At 47.0% G+C, this 14,118-nt stretch overlaps 1 protein-coding gene across 6 annotated transcripts in view; it reads left to right on the forward strand.

Annotated features, from left to right (window-relative positions):
• Positions 1–14,118, forward strand: part of LOC117397268 (rho GTPase-activating protein 32-like) — a 30,638-nt gene that overhangs the window by 11,895 nt on the left and 4,625 nt on the right. For all 6 annotated transcript variants that reach the window (XM_059010045.1, XM_059010046.1, XM_059010044.1 and 3 more), the window contains 11 exons: positions 2,331–2,480; positions 5,548–5,650; positions 8,150–8,294; positions 8,822–8,904; positions 9,184–9,291; positions 9,853–9,998; positions 10,912–11,113; positions 11,605–11,744; positions 12,020–12,094; positions 12,180–12,944; positions 13,360–13,979. In XM_059010045.1, coding sequence (XP_058866028.1) covers positions 2,331–2,480; positions 5,548–5,650; positions 8,150–8,294; positions 8,822–8,904; positions 9,184–9,291; positions 9,853–9,998; positions 10,912–11,113; positions 11,605–11,744; positions 12,020–12,094; positions 12,180–12,944; positions 13,360–13,979 — 2,537 coding nt within the window. The remainder of the gene's footprint in view (positions 1–2,330; positions 2,481–5,547; positions 5,651–8,149; positions 8,295–8,821; positions 8,905–9,183; positions 9,292–9,852; positions 9,999–10,911; positions 11,114–11,604; positions 11,745–12,019; positions 12,095–12,179; positions 12,945–13,359; positions 13,980–14,118) is intronic.

Raw genomic sequence — 14,118 nt, forward strand, 5'->3', positions numbered from 1 at the left:
GCAGTTCTTCACCACTGAAGCATAAAAAACCCTCTGGTTAGATCAGATTTAACTCCACTAGTTCTTCACCGCTGAAGCATGTGATCAGTCTTGATACTGACGCTGCTGAGAACATGTGTTGGTAAATGCGTGGCTGGGCAGCGACTGTTCAAATGACAGACCTCTTTCCAAGATGGGTTTGTACTGCAGATCTCAGTTCAGTCTAAAAACACTTGTTAACATTTATCGTGAAGCTTTTGAGCAGTGAAACAGCATTGAATCAGGAGGGGCTCTCGTTTTTAGGGTTGTTATTCCAAGTCAAAGTAGTGATCCGGCCTGAAATTCATTTTGCTTTCTCAGCTTCTGGTGCAAACCCAGAATACTTGCACAGCATCGTGAGACACAGCCAGTCTGCCCCCATTGCAAACTGCTGCAGCTGATCAGTAAAGTAGAGTCTGTGAAGGCTGCCACAGTAAAGAGGTAGCTGAAACAGTGTTGGTGGGGAAACTGATTTTAAAATCAAGTAGGTTTCAACATGGAAAGATGTAGGGAAAGCTGAGAGTAAAGTAAGGGGTCACTTGCCATGTTTACATTTGCTTGGCTGGGGGTGGTTCTGGAAGAAAGTATAGTAATCTAGTGAGCTGCTGAGGGTATCAACACAATACAGAGTCTGCGGTTTCTCATGGAACAAGAATGAGGCAATGGGATAGATGTTAAGTATAGGTTGTAGCCCACCTTGTGTCTAAGTGCTGTAGGCATCCTACAGTCTGACTCGTGGACGTATCATTTGTACAAGATTACCTGTTCCCCTTTATGTTATGTGGCTGTTTCAGGATCCTAGCGTGTCCTTTTCTTTCTGTTTTGATCTTTTTTTTTTTTTTAAGACGTTCATTTTAATACGCAGTTGAAAGTACTGGAATATTGAGAGCTCGCAAGGCAGGGAATAACAAGTGTCCCCTGAGCAGTACTGTACGGTGTTGGTGGCTGATGCATGATTTGCATGCTGTCCGGGTAACACTCATTTTAGAGATTGTTCTCTTTGGAGCACAATAGGCACAAGTCAGGTTTCAAGGAGTCATTTATGATGTTCTTTAAAGAGAATGTGCGACACATTTTTATCTGCAGTTAGTTGTTCACTCTCCTCCTCTTCCTCCTCGTATAATCCACACCTGGTCCAGGTATTCATTCCATGGGGTCTTCATTTCTTCTCAAAGAGGTAGTCATTAACAAACCAAACCCAACAGAAGGGGAAGTCTACCAGACAAAGCAAGCAAAGTTAAATTGCAGACGCCAGTGATCAAGCTGTATTGTATTCCTCATCAGGGAGGTAGCTGTGTGAACCCTGTGTGAAAGAGGTAGGGTCAGGTGTGGTTTCTTTATTACATTCACTGTTGCATGTAATTGAGGCAGGTGTGTGCCCTGAACCTGGCTTCAGATGTGATTTCAGGGCAGGCACACACACACACACGTACACACACACACACGTACGTCATGCGATATTTATCGGTTCAAGTACTTGATAAATTCCATTTCAGCCTGTATTTTGAATTGGTTCCGATCCAGCGGGCCAAGTCCATTTCAGCCTGTATTTTGAATCGGTTTTTATTCAGGTCTTGTAAACCAGACACACGGTGGGGGAGGCTGCACTGTTGTCCAGTATAATAATTGAGAGTTAGATTTTGGCGAAGGGAAGCACTGTAAGCCTGTCTTGTTAAAGCGTTTGTTCATTTCCTGTTCTACAAGGCTCAGCACAGCGGGGCACATTATTTCTGGTCTGCTGAAGACAGTCTTTTTGCTTAGTTTTATAAAGAGCAGGCTAGTCAGCCTGATGGGTGAGAACATTTGAGATGTACGGCTTTCAGCCAGAGGCGACAAGGTTTGGCAGCCAGCCAAACGTTTACTTTATTCTCTCGTCATCTGGAAACAAAACTTTTTTTTTTTTCCTTCATAGACCCGAGTTATTGATGTATTTTGTGAAAATCGTGGCGAGAGAGTGAGAACCATTTAAAAATGTTTTTATCATTATGGTGTTATATGAGCCTGCTTCTCCACTGTGAACAAATTCCTATATATAAGCGTAAGGTCTGTACAGTACTTATGAGAAGTTCAGGTTTAAAACATATATTTGTTCAATCTGGCTTTGCTGTGAGGCTTATGCATAGTGTGTGGGTGTGTGTTTGCATTCGTGTGCACATGTAGAAGCAGGACTATCTGACAGAAGAAATGACCAGAGATTAGGGTCTGTTTATTTCAAGAGTCAGCCCTGCAGGCGGGGGTTGAGGTCTCAGGCAAGCTACTACTGCATGAAAGTGCGTGTTCTTGTCTAATGGAAGCTGCTCTTGCCTCCGCAGTGTCGAAAAAGCACGGGAAGCTCATCACGTTCCTGCGCACCTTCATGAAGTCTCGCCCCACCAAGCAGAAGCTGAAGCAGCGCGGGATCCTGAGGGAGCGGGTGTTCGGCTGTGACCTGGGCGAGCACCTCCTCAACTCTGCACATGACGGTAAGCGTCAGTCTGCAGGACGTCTGCGTGCAGAACTACCCAAACAGGCATACTGAAGGATTCCTTCTGTGGTAATGAAGTGTCTTCAAAGAGCAGCGTTCAGAGCTCCTGGGTGATGTTACGACATGATTACACGGATGGAACTGTAACTCTTATAGCAGTTCCATTCCAGGTTTTAAAGAGTCTGATTAGCCACGGTGTAGAGGTCACAAGCTTATTCAGCTCCTAGTAAAACCAGGACTGGATCAGACTGCTAAACACGGCATCATTTTTAATGGAGCAGTCCAACCATGAACCCCCTTGGGGTTTACTTTGCAGTTCTTGCTGAATTTGAAACTGTTGTTAAAGTTTTTATAGGCTGTTGTTGGTGTTTTTTGGTATTTATTTTACTGACATTCAAGGGCAGGTGAACTGAGCACCCACACCCAACAGGATATATAAATATACCCTTATTGTGTACACCTGTTGCCTGCAGATAACTTGTTTTTATGCAAATAAAGCAGCCGGACAGGTTTTCATTTTCCAAATGAAAAATAAATAAAAAGAAAATCTATCAAACCGGTCGCAGAGGCATTAAGTTGCATCACGTGGGTAATTTTACGTCCTGCCCCCTTGGCCTCATTGTGAATGCAGCCTGGACACAAAACAGGATACAAATGAACAGGTTGTGTAAAGTCAGGGGGAGAAGAAACCTTTATTATCAGTGGCACTATCTGTACTCCTTTGCCAATCATTTTAAAGTTGAAACTGCACTATTTCCACGAGTTTGGAATCGCAAGTTGTGTTGCCTGATTTCAGTCCCTCATTTCCACACAGTTCATGTGTCTGTCTCTTGAACATACCTGCTGGTGTTTCCGTGTGGCTCCACAGGCCTCTGTAGTGTGTGCGTGCGTGCGTGCGTGTGTGTGTGTGTGTTCCCTGCTTGCCACTGAGTTTCCTCACGCTTCAGAAGTGTGATCTAACAAGTGCGTGACACTCTGAGCCTTTTGCATGGCATTCTCTCGTGCTGTTTGCGCTGCCAGCCTCGCGTTGTAAGGGTCCAGTGTCTGTTTGTGTGTGCTGAACAGGGAAGGGCATCTCTTCAACCCGTTGGCATTGCTTTCCCTCGCCCCTCTCTCATGAGATTAAACAGAGATGCAAACACAAGCCTGTAAGCAAGCTCTCGGTTTCCATTAGCAGTGCCAGGCAGACCAGTCTGGTACACCTGGAAGTCAGGCAGCGAAGAACTGTGTTTTAAATTAACCTGCTTGTGCAGTGTGAGGCTGGAGAGGGAAGAGTACAAAAAAATATAGAGCTGATCTGCTAATCCCCTGGTGTTGTCTGCCACGTTCTGTGTGCAGGTGTTCTTACAATTCATAATACTGCTTATAGATATGTTAGGATTTCCTACTACAAGAATCTAATTTCAGTGTAATTCCGGTTATTTGTAAACGTCTGGGTGAGGTCTGTGGTGCCATGTGCTGTTCCTCTGTGATCTAGTGTATGTTTCAATAGAAAGACGCTTTCCATTTTAACAATGGAATTTCAGTTGCTGGTCAAAATGTGTGAAAAAACAAACTTCTAAACTGTCCCATGGCTGCTATTGCTGTGGTAAGGAATTCTATTGAGATGGTATTATGAGTGAGAGGGTTATTTTCAGTGATGAGTCAATTTACACATTTATAACAAATAATGCAACAATGCAATTCCCATCTGGCTGCCAAAAGCAGCAGGCAACAAATAAATATTTAGTGCTTCAGACCCAATATTGTCACGCTACATTTAGCCTAGACAGAGCCGTTTGTCATGAATCATTTATTGACTGTAGGAAACTGCATCGTGTTCTGCAGTATATAACAGTACTTTCAAAGCCCTGTTTTGTAATCAGAAGCATTCGCTAGACCACTCCTTCTTTCAGCTCGGCCTGAGGGCCTTTGAAAGATTGCTGTGGCAACAAATGCACTTCAGAGGGTTAAAGGTCAGGTAGGCTCATCAGCACACATTGTAAAGCTGTGTTTACGAGAGCCCTAGCCTGGGTTTATCCTCTTCTATTTCAACGACTCCATGTGTTTCCTAATCCTGCCTGCCATTATAAATAGTTTTTTTATACTGATGGCTTATAGTTGCCTTTGCTGCTTGGCTGTGAGTCTGTGCCAGGGACCTGCATTTTGAGGCTTGGGTTTTTGCTTTTGAGAGAGTACTAAGAGTTCCTCGCCCCCGCTTTCTATCTCAGTGGTGAATGAGCAGCTGGCCATGATTGGGATCCTTCATAGCTTCCTAGCTGTTGCTGTGCTTAACGTCTCTCTCTCTCTTAGTGCTTTAGAGTCCATGCAGAAACGCCCCTGCTTGAAAGGTAGTGTTATTTGCGCGCTCCCCCCGTGCACACTGGAGTGAATGCTCTTCTCAATAAGAGCTAGCGTGTGTTACAGCACGGCTCCTCTTGCTGTAAGGAAGAAGTCCTGTATTAACTGGGGCGCTTTTAACCAAACCGGTTGTGTGAAGGGGGACAGGAACACCTCGCTGCTTACAAAGGTGAAATTCTAGATGGGCACATTCAATCCGATCTGACATCGGAGAGCTCTTGAGCCAGGCAAGTTCAGTTAATTCTGTTATTGGCTCAGTTTTTATTGAGGCCGTCCTAGAAAACCGGTTAATCTTGCATCCCGTGCGGTCGATGGAACGGCTTCCCAGTGGGGCCTCGTGCTGGCCGGCTTGCTTGCTTGTGACTTCCAGTCATTCAAGGACAGCTACACAGAATACACAAAACCAACATAAAGCCGTCAGATACTTGGTGTCATGCTTGCTGTAGCTACTGAACTAGAAAGATAAGACCATTATCAGTTTCCGAGGGGTAAAGCATGGCAGAGTCAGCCCCTTGTTGGACTACTGGACATTTGAAATGGGAGTTAACTGTGTTTCTGCTGAGGTTGAGAAGGCTGTACGACCCAGTGCTTGAATGTCGGCCAGGAAGCCAGACATTTAGTGGCGGGTTTGATTTCGAAACTCTCTCAAGTGGCTCCTCTTATGCAGTTGGTAGGTTTTGGTTCTGCGGTGCTGTACTGATGGTTTCTTCTCTCCCTCCCTGCAGTCCCCCAGGTCCTCCAGAGCTGCACAGAGTTCATTGAGAAGCATGGCGTGGTGGATGGGATCTACCGGCTCTCCGGGATCGCCTCCAACATCCAGAAACTGCGGTAAGAAAGCCTGAGAGCCCGGTAAACCCTTACGAGGAGGAGACGAGCAATGGGCTTGCTCCACTTCCCTAGAGCAAGATTTCAATTCTCACTTAATATCTGCCTTTGCTGAAATAATAATTGGGGCTTACAATGCTGTAGTTCTGCATTGAAACATCACGAAGCCTGTGAATTGTGCAGCACGTTTCTGAGGTTTAGACACTTTGTTATAACTTCCAGTGTCACGAGTGGGTACAAATAGATCTGGTTTAATAGGGAATCAGAAAGTCCTGCAGGACTATTTCACTATAGAGGTCTTTCTGCAAGATTGGACATTGGCCCTCAAATACAGATCCTTATTGGAGAGTTGATAAGGCAGTCAGTCACTGCATGTGATTGACATCTAACTTCCCTCATCGTTTACTCAATCCGCTCACATGTAAATCGCATTCAGTGGCAAAGCTTTTGAATTAACAGGTTTTGTGATGTTTCAATGAAGAACCTGCTGGTACAAAACAAATGCCGTCCTCCCAAAGATGTTTTGATTTTTTAAATTTTTTATTCGGGTTATCATAAAAGCCGATGGAGGTGAAGTATTTTACTGTGCTCACGTTTTGTGCAAGGTGTGTGTTTTTAAAGGTTACTGCTCATGTGTTATACAGAACATATCTGCTTGTACGGAGAGGCATGTGTTGTGGCTCCTCAGACTGATGATCAATCCAGTAAATGCCTTTGGATTTGAACTCATTTTACCGAGAGCAGGACGGTCCCCGGAGCATCATTGGCTAGCCATGGATCCAATCCTTCCACTCGGATCAGATTTACTGTGTTTGAGCTGCTGCTGCCTGGAACCGTCAGGGTTAATCCCACAGTAGCAGCCTGCACAGGATACTGCCTCACTCTGTAATTGGCAAAAAACAAAGCAGGTGTCTAACCGCATGCCTGTGTCTCTGGCTGGAGTCCAGAGTCTGCGCGGGGAGGGCTGTAGTTTGAAATCCGAGAGGATAGACTGTTGATCGGTTCACAGGTATGCTAGAGATACTGGGCCATGATAACAGCAGCACTGCTTTATAACATGAATAATCCCACGGTGCCGATACGTCTAGTCACATGGAAACTAAACCCTGGCAAGGACAAAACACTGTTTCACTTAATAACTTTTACAGCTGGTTCAATAAATGCCTATCTTGCGACCTCCAGTACAGTATCCCGAACAAAATCAAATGGATTCTATAGGCACCTGGGATTAACAGGATATTTATAGTAGATAAACAGCACTGAATGTGTTTGTTTTTTTGGTGTGTGTGTGTGCACTCCAATCACATACAGAATGGTGATTTGTGTGTGTATATACTGTATATACACACACAAATCACCATTATATATATACATGCCCTTTTGTAGGCTTATTTTAAGTCTGCAGTTAAACATTATATTTTATTGCTTATCAGATTCTGTTTTTTTGGCTGTAACTTACTTTGAAAGCTGTTTTATTTTCCTGTGCGCTCGCTTGTTTGTTTATTTATTGCTCTGAACAGTTGATTTTGATCCTCATTTCAAGTAAAACCGTTGTGTTGATGTTTTGTCTCTCCGGTTCCCTCCATGGGGGCAGCCGCTGTTAAGAATCTCTGCTTCTGGTTGAGACTTGTACAGATATCCCCGTCCCGAGCCTTTGGCATTTCACCTCATTCTTTTTCCTCCTTTATGAATCTCTGAATTCTGGTCACCGAACTGCTAAGCATATTCCACCAGCAGAGCTTTTCATAACCTGGTGTTTGAAACTAAAAGGAGGCCTCTATCTAGTGATGAGATTTCGATATTATTGTGAACCGTTCTTATGCCCATAGAGGCGTCTGGAACGTGTGTATCCTAGACTCTCAGCAGCTGGATTGATTGTGTCGCTTCTCCTCGTGCTTCTCTCTGTCTCCTGTGTAACATGAGATGTGGGTGATGCAGACGCACATGGGTTCAGCCAACCAGAGCGGCTCCCGCACACTTCCACTGGTGCCAAGGGTCTGCTGCTTTGGGGGTGGGGGGGTTCCTCAGTTTAGTACATTGTGTCCCATGATCAATTCCAAGCTCTTGTCCCCATTACTTTGTGCCTGTCTCCCTACTCGTGGCTCGTATTGAGATCGCCGCTTCAGGAACAGTGTCTCTGTTTTTGTTCCCTAACTTCAGTACATCTTGATCTCTGTACTTTTTTGCTCCTGACTCACGGATTTTCAGATTGGAATCGGAGACCAGGCGTTTTCTTGCTTAACATTTATCATCTTAATCGAATATTTCTGTGTTCCTCCAAAATGCATGGCGCTCTCGTTTCTTCTGCATGCAGTCCTCCAGATGACCCACCTGCAGTGTGTGTGTGTGTGTGTGTGTGTGTGTGTGTGTGTGTGTGTGTGTGGAGGTGGTGTTTTCTGTTCATGGTTAGGCTATGTTGACACTCAGTTGTACATGTACTGTATATGGGCTTTTATTTGCCTCTTGTAGTTTATTTTTTTCTTTATTTATTTATTTTTCTAGGCACGAGTTTGATTCGGAGCAGATTCCGGACCTGACAAAGGATTTGTACCTTCAAGATATCCACTGCGTGGGCTCCCTGTGCAAGCTGTACTTCAGAGAGCTGCCCAACCCCCTGCTCACCTACCAGCTCTATGAGAAATTCTCAGTGAGTACAGCAGGGGCTTCTCCACAATGCCAGTCATGTAATCACAATCCCAGCAATGACAAATATCCCAGCAATGAGGGCGGGGTGTACAGGAGCCCTTGTGTTAAGAACAGTGTTAGACTAAAGAGTGCTGGGAGAATATTACAACCTTTAATGAGATACAGCTTTGGAATACAGAGGAGAAAATCTGGCGTGGACTGCAATACCATAGAAACTGTAACTCGCAACAGAAGGGCACTGTCTCCCTCTAGCGGCTGAGCATAGGGACTGCATGCGAACTTAAAACTTAGGCTTTTTTTTCTACAGCATATCTTTTATATGTGAAAACTGCACAGCTCCCAGTTTTGGGTATGTTATGTTTGCAAAGTTATTGGCTGTTTGCATAATTATTATTATTTTTTTTTGTTCATTAAATTGGTGTAACATGCTGAGTACTGCTGGTACTGTAACCTAGTGCAGTGCTGCTGTCGTGCTGCAGAATTCACTTGTACTAGCGTCCAGGTTATTGACACTTTCTCTCACCACAGGATGCAGTGTCGGCCGCCACCGATGAGGAGCGATTGGTTAAAATCCATGATGTCATCCAGCAGCTGCCTCCTCCCCATTACAGGTCAGTGAGACTCACAGCACCCTCTGCAGGGTGGAGTGGTTACCACAGTCGGGCACAGTTCCATGTGGTTCACAACATACCCTTTGTAACCTCCTGTAGATGGGTCATCATCATGGGCCACCTTTAATAATTACATAGCTGGATGTGAGCCATGCATTCTATTCTCATTGATGAATTGTGAATAACTGATATTAATGAAATCTTCAATTCAGATAACGTGCTTTTAATAAGCAGCTAACAGTGACACAAGTTAAACGATGCAGTGCGATCTTTTTCCAGGACCTTGGAGTTTCTGATGAGACACCTGTCGCACCTGGCTGCTTACAGTTACGTCACGAACATGCACAGCAAGAACCTGGCCATTGTGTGGGCGCCCAACCTGCTCAGGTAAGAGCCAATAGCTGTGTGAGCAGCATGGTCCCTTTCCATCAATACGCTGCTGGTACAAGACCTGGCATTCTCATTTGTTGCAGGAAAGCTGTTCTCAAAAATAGCAGTTTTCGTTTTTGTGTGGTAGCATGGAGATATTATTTTATCAGAAATCCCGTTCATATAGATGCATTGTCTGCGTTTCATACAAAGTGCAGTATTAAGATAATACCAAAAGCCAGGCTTCATGGGCGGTGACGTGTATTATTGCCGATTTAGGGCTGTTCTGTGTTTAATCGGCCAGCCACACCCTGTTGACTATCTGCACCACACATCGAAATCCAGAATTCATTCCTGTTTGCTTAGACAGTTTACACCTGCAAGCACAGGAAAGACGACCAGCGTTGACAGTATTGAATGTGATCCCCGACTTGCAGGATACCCTGTATAGTGGTATGAAAAATACAATGAGATGTCAAAGCAATCCTAGTATATGGAGACATGAATAAGCGTTGTGTGTAAATGTGTCGTGTCTTTAGAAGTACTGAAGGTGTTTTTTTGTCTCTGTTGCCCCCCCAGGTCGAAGCAGATCGAGTCGGCGTGCTTCAGTGGCACAGCAGCCTTCATGGAGGTGCGGATCCAGTCCGTGGTGGTGGAGTTCATTCTCAACCACGTGGACGTGCTCTTCAGCACCAAGCTGAGCTCACTGATCCGGGAGGGAGCAGGTCTGTACTGCAGGGGGGCTGCTGAGGACAGCGTAGCAAACTGAACAAAGCAAACGGCAGCACTGCTTTAGGGAGGTGGCAGCGTGTCGCACAGAGGTGCATTTAGATAAGGTATTGGGATTAATATAGAGCTCTAGAGGCGCCGATACAGTAGATGTATTACAGGATGGGTTGCACCTTTCACGCGCTTACGCTGCTGTACTGAAGTAAAAGGAAGCAGGTGCTGTTTTCTGTTTGTGTGGGTGTGGATGTGAATGTGATATTGGGAGCTACGTTGAGTGTCTGTGTTGGGAAGTGAGCACGTGTGTGTCTTTCCAAGTTCAAACCGTGAGTAAGTGATGTTGCCTGCAGGCAGTTGACCTCGCCCATAGAGAGGAATCGGTGGTTTTGTTTGAGGGATTCTCCCACGCAGGTGAAATAAAGTTAAACGCAAAACTTAACTCTTGGAGGCTGGTAATACAGGGTTTTTCTTTTCTTTCAATCCTCACCCGCATGTAGTCGGTGGATATGTATGTGTTAAAGGTAAGAACTTCTATAGAAATGGGATCCTGTTCTGTGAGGTTGTTTTCATTCTGCAGTGTGCTGAGCTTGCTTTTTTTTTTCTCAGTCGTGGATAGTGTGCTTTGAACAGCATGTGTGAGATTGTAAGGAAAGACTGACACTCAAACAGCAGAGCAGATTTTGAAGATCAATAGAATAACTTTGGAGAGCAATAACAAATGCCTCTGGATTTTTACACGTAGTAACTTTTTTTTTTTTTTTTTTTTGATTGTGCACTAAAAAATAAAAAGCTAAACAAACCCAAGATAATTTTAATTTTAGCTTGTGTTTAGTGAAGGATTTAGAAAAAGGTCTTTCCTGGGACCGTCCTCCTAACTTCTCCTAACCCTCCCTCGCTCTCCCCTGCTCCCAGGACACTGCTCCCTGGCCCGGCCCAAGTCTCTGCTGGTCTCCACTCCCTCCACCAAGCTGCTGACCCTGGAGGAGGCTCAGGCCCGGACACAAGCCCAGATCAACTCCCCTGTCACGGCCGACAGCAAGTACATTGAGGTGGGGGAGGGGCCGTCCGCCCTGCAGGGCAAGTTCCACACCGTCCTCGACTTCCCTACAGAGAGGTAACACAATACAGGGCACTGCGCTGCTCCTCCTCGAACCCCTGGTTCTGCTCCTGTCCCACTAGAACCTGCACAAAGCTTTGAAAAGCAACGATAAAATAGAGATGGTTTTTAATTCCGTATACAGAGGGGGACTTGATTTGAAGTCTTTATAATCATAAAAGGTATAAAGTTAAACCAGGACACTACTTTTAAGTTTTGCACAGAGAGAAGAACAAGAGGGCATAAATGGAAGTCGAGTAAATGATTTAGAACAGAAGGTAGGAAGCAATTTTTTACACAGAGTTATAAATGCATGGAACAGCCTGCCAGGTGAAGTAGTAGAGTCTAAAACACTGGGGACATTTAAAAAAGACTAGATTCTGTGCTTTTAAATGAGTTATGGGACAGTGGTGTGCTAACACAAGGGACGAGCCTCGTGGGCCAAATGGCCTTCTCTCGCTTCCAGTCTTTTCTTGTGTTCTTATAGTTTTGTGAATATTGCTCCCCAGGAAGAAGGTGAAGAAGTCCCCGGTGGGCAACTGGCGGTCCTTCTTCAACCTGGGCAAGTCCTCCTCTTCCTCCATGGCCAAGCGCAAGCTGCAGCGCAACCGCAGCGAGCCCCACGAGATGAAGGCCCTGGCCCTCGCAGGTCAGACTGCAGCCTGCTTTAACAACTGGAGCCATCGTGGACAGCTTGTACTAAACCAATCAATCAATGTTTCTCGCTGAAGTCTGACGCCTTGAAACACATCTGACCTTGTCAGCGTGATCTCTTGCCCCGATGGCTCCAGTTTGTCTCAGTACTTTGAGATTCCAGACATGTAATGTGAATGTTCTCTTGCTGTAGTGGCCGCTAAGAGCCGTATGCTCAATAGTTTCTTGGACGATGCACAGAGATGATTCACCGATTTTGTTTTTCTGCAGGTGGCAGAGGTGATACAGGCACACTGCGCTCTGCTAAAAGCGAGGAGTCGCTCACCTCTCTACACAACGTGGAAGGTAGTGTCATGCATTTCTGTGAAGCAGCCCTGTTCCTTTATGAGAGAGAGCGAGAGATCCAATGCATTTCCTTTCTGTTTTCCAGGCGAGTCGAAGGTGTACCGGCCTCGCAGGCCGCGCTCCAGCAGTGACGCGCTCTCTGCTTCCTTTAACGGGGACCTGCTGGACAGGTCCCGGAGCCACTGCGACTCCTACGACAACGTCCCGCAGGAGGACAGCGAGGGGGACGAGGGCCCCATCCGGGTGCCTGCGCTCATCTCACCCCCGCGCTGCTCAGAGGACATGGACCTGAGCCCACCAGACATGGGTGTGGCCTCCCTGGACTTTGACCCCATGTCCTTTCAGTGCAGCCCCCCGCGGCCGGAACCAGACCCCCCCTCGCCCCGGATCAGAGACCCCGGTGGGGGTGGCAGCGACTCGGAAACCGCCTCGCCCCCCTCCCCTGACAAATTCACTAGCCCCTTCCTGTCTCCCGATCTCAGCCCGGCGCTGGAGGAGAGAGCTGGCGCCAAGCACACGTCTTTCGCAGTGAAGATGGTTCACGCCCTGTCCCCTAAAATCAGCCGCAAGTCCACAAAGCCCCCTCCCATGACCATCTCCGAACCCATGGCCATCTCTCTGCCCAGCCGGGTGTCGGAGATGATAGGGGGCATCTCCTCCCCCTCCCCGCCCAGTCAGAGGAAGCCGCACTCTGACGGGGGCAGCCGCTCGCCCCCACCTCCACCCCCAACCCAGGTGATCTCCGTGCTGCCTCAGAGCGAGGGCAGCCAGCAGGAGGGCTTCTCCGCCGTGGAGAGCAGAGGGCAGGGAGCCAGGGAGAGGACTGACTCCTTCAGCAAGCCACAGCAAGGTCAGTGGAGCTTCAGAGCATACAATGCACAGCACAGGTTTCTCTAACCCCAATTGCATCACCCAAACCTCATTGTATCACACAACACTGAGGCAAGTGCTGAACATGTCATACTTAAGAGATGTATTATTATTATTATTGTTATTATTATTATTTTTGTTCATGCATGTTTTTTCACAGCTAAAACGTAAACGAGTTTATCAGTTTATACTAGGAGGGCTTCATTTGCTTAGCAATCAGCAAGGTAGCACAGGTGGTTCACACCAAAAGGCTGCTGGTCTGGGAACTCCTGCTTTAGAGAAAGCTTAACAAAGCACCTGTTCACCTGATATTGTCCTATGACCGCCTGCTCTGTGAGATCAGCCTGGCTGCCACTGCCTTGAATTTCAGCTCCTTCTATTTTGTTCTTCCCCAGGAGCCATGTCTCTGGACTCCCCGCAGGACCCGGCCCTCGTCAGTTCAGTGTCCCTCCTCCCTCCCCCTCCCCCTCCAAAGAATGCGGCCCGCATGCTAGCCCTGGCCCTGGCTGAATCCGCCCAGCAGGCCTCCATCCAGTCCCAGAGGAAGCCTCCAGAGCCCCAGATGCCCGTCTCCTCCCCTCCGAGACCACGAGAAGCACCTGAAACCCCTCCTGCCAGGCCCCAGCCTCCCCCTGTTGATTACGGAGACAGAGTGGCACCTGAAACACCGGTTTCAGCCCCAGCTACGGCATATACCCCAGCCAGCGTGACCACTACTAGACAGCCCACTTCAGCCAGCTACCACTTCACCATGAACAACGCCACAGTGGCTACTGCTGCTTCTACCTTCACTGCCACCCCCACAAGCCATTGCAGCAGCAGCACCAGCACTAGCACTGCAGCCAGCCCCATCACCTCAGCCAGTCCTATCACCTCAGCCAGCCCCATCACACCAAGTCAGCACACCGCAATCACAAGCCCTTCAGCGCACAGGAGCCCAGAGAGGCAGCAGCCTGCCATGGGCCAGGTTCCATTTTCCACTACGCCGAAGGAGACCCCAACAGCCATACAGCAGGTGAGGAGACTTGCTTTATTTTGATGACTATGTGTGGTATAAAATGGTGGTAGCTGATCTACTTTTTCACAATACTGACTGGAGGATATTTAAGATCCCATTCTCTATTGTTTTGGATCGCCTCATGAGTTTCCTGCCC

Source organism: Acipenser ruthenus, chromosome 40, assembly GCF_902713425.1.
Source record: "Acipenser ruthenus chromosome 40, fAciRut3.2 maternal haplotype, whole genome shotgun sequence".
In the NCBI taxonomy this organism is placed as follows: Eukaryota; Metazoa; Chordata; class Actinopteri; order Acipenseriformes; family Acipenseridae; genus Acipenser; species Acipenser ruthenus.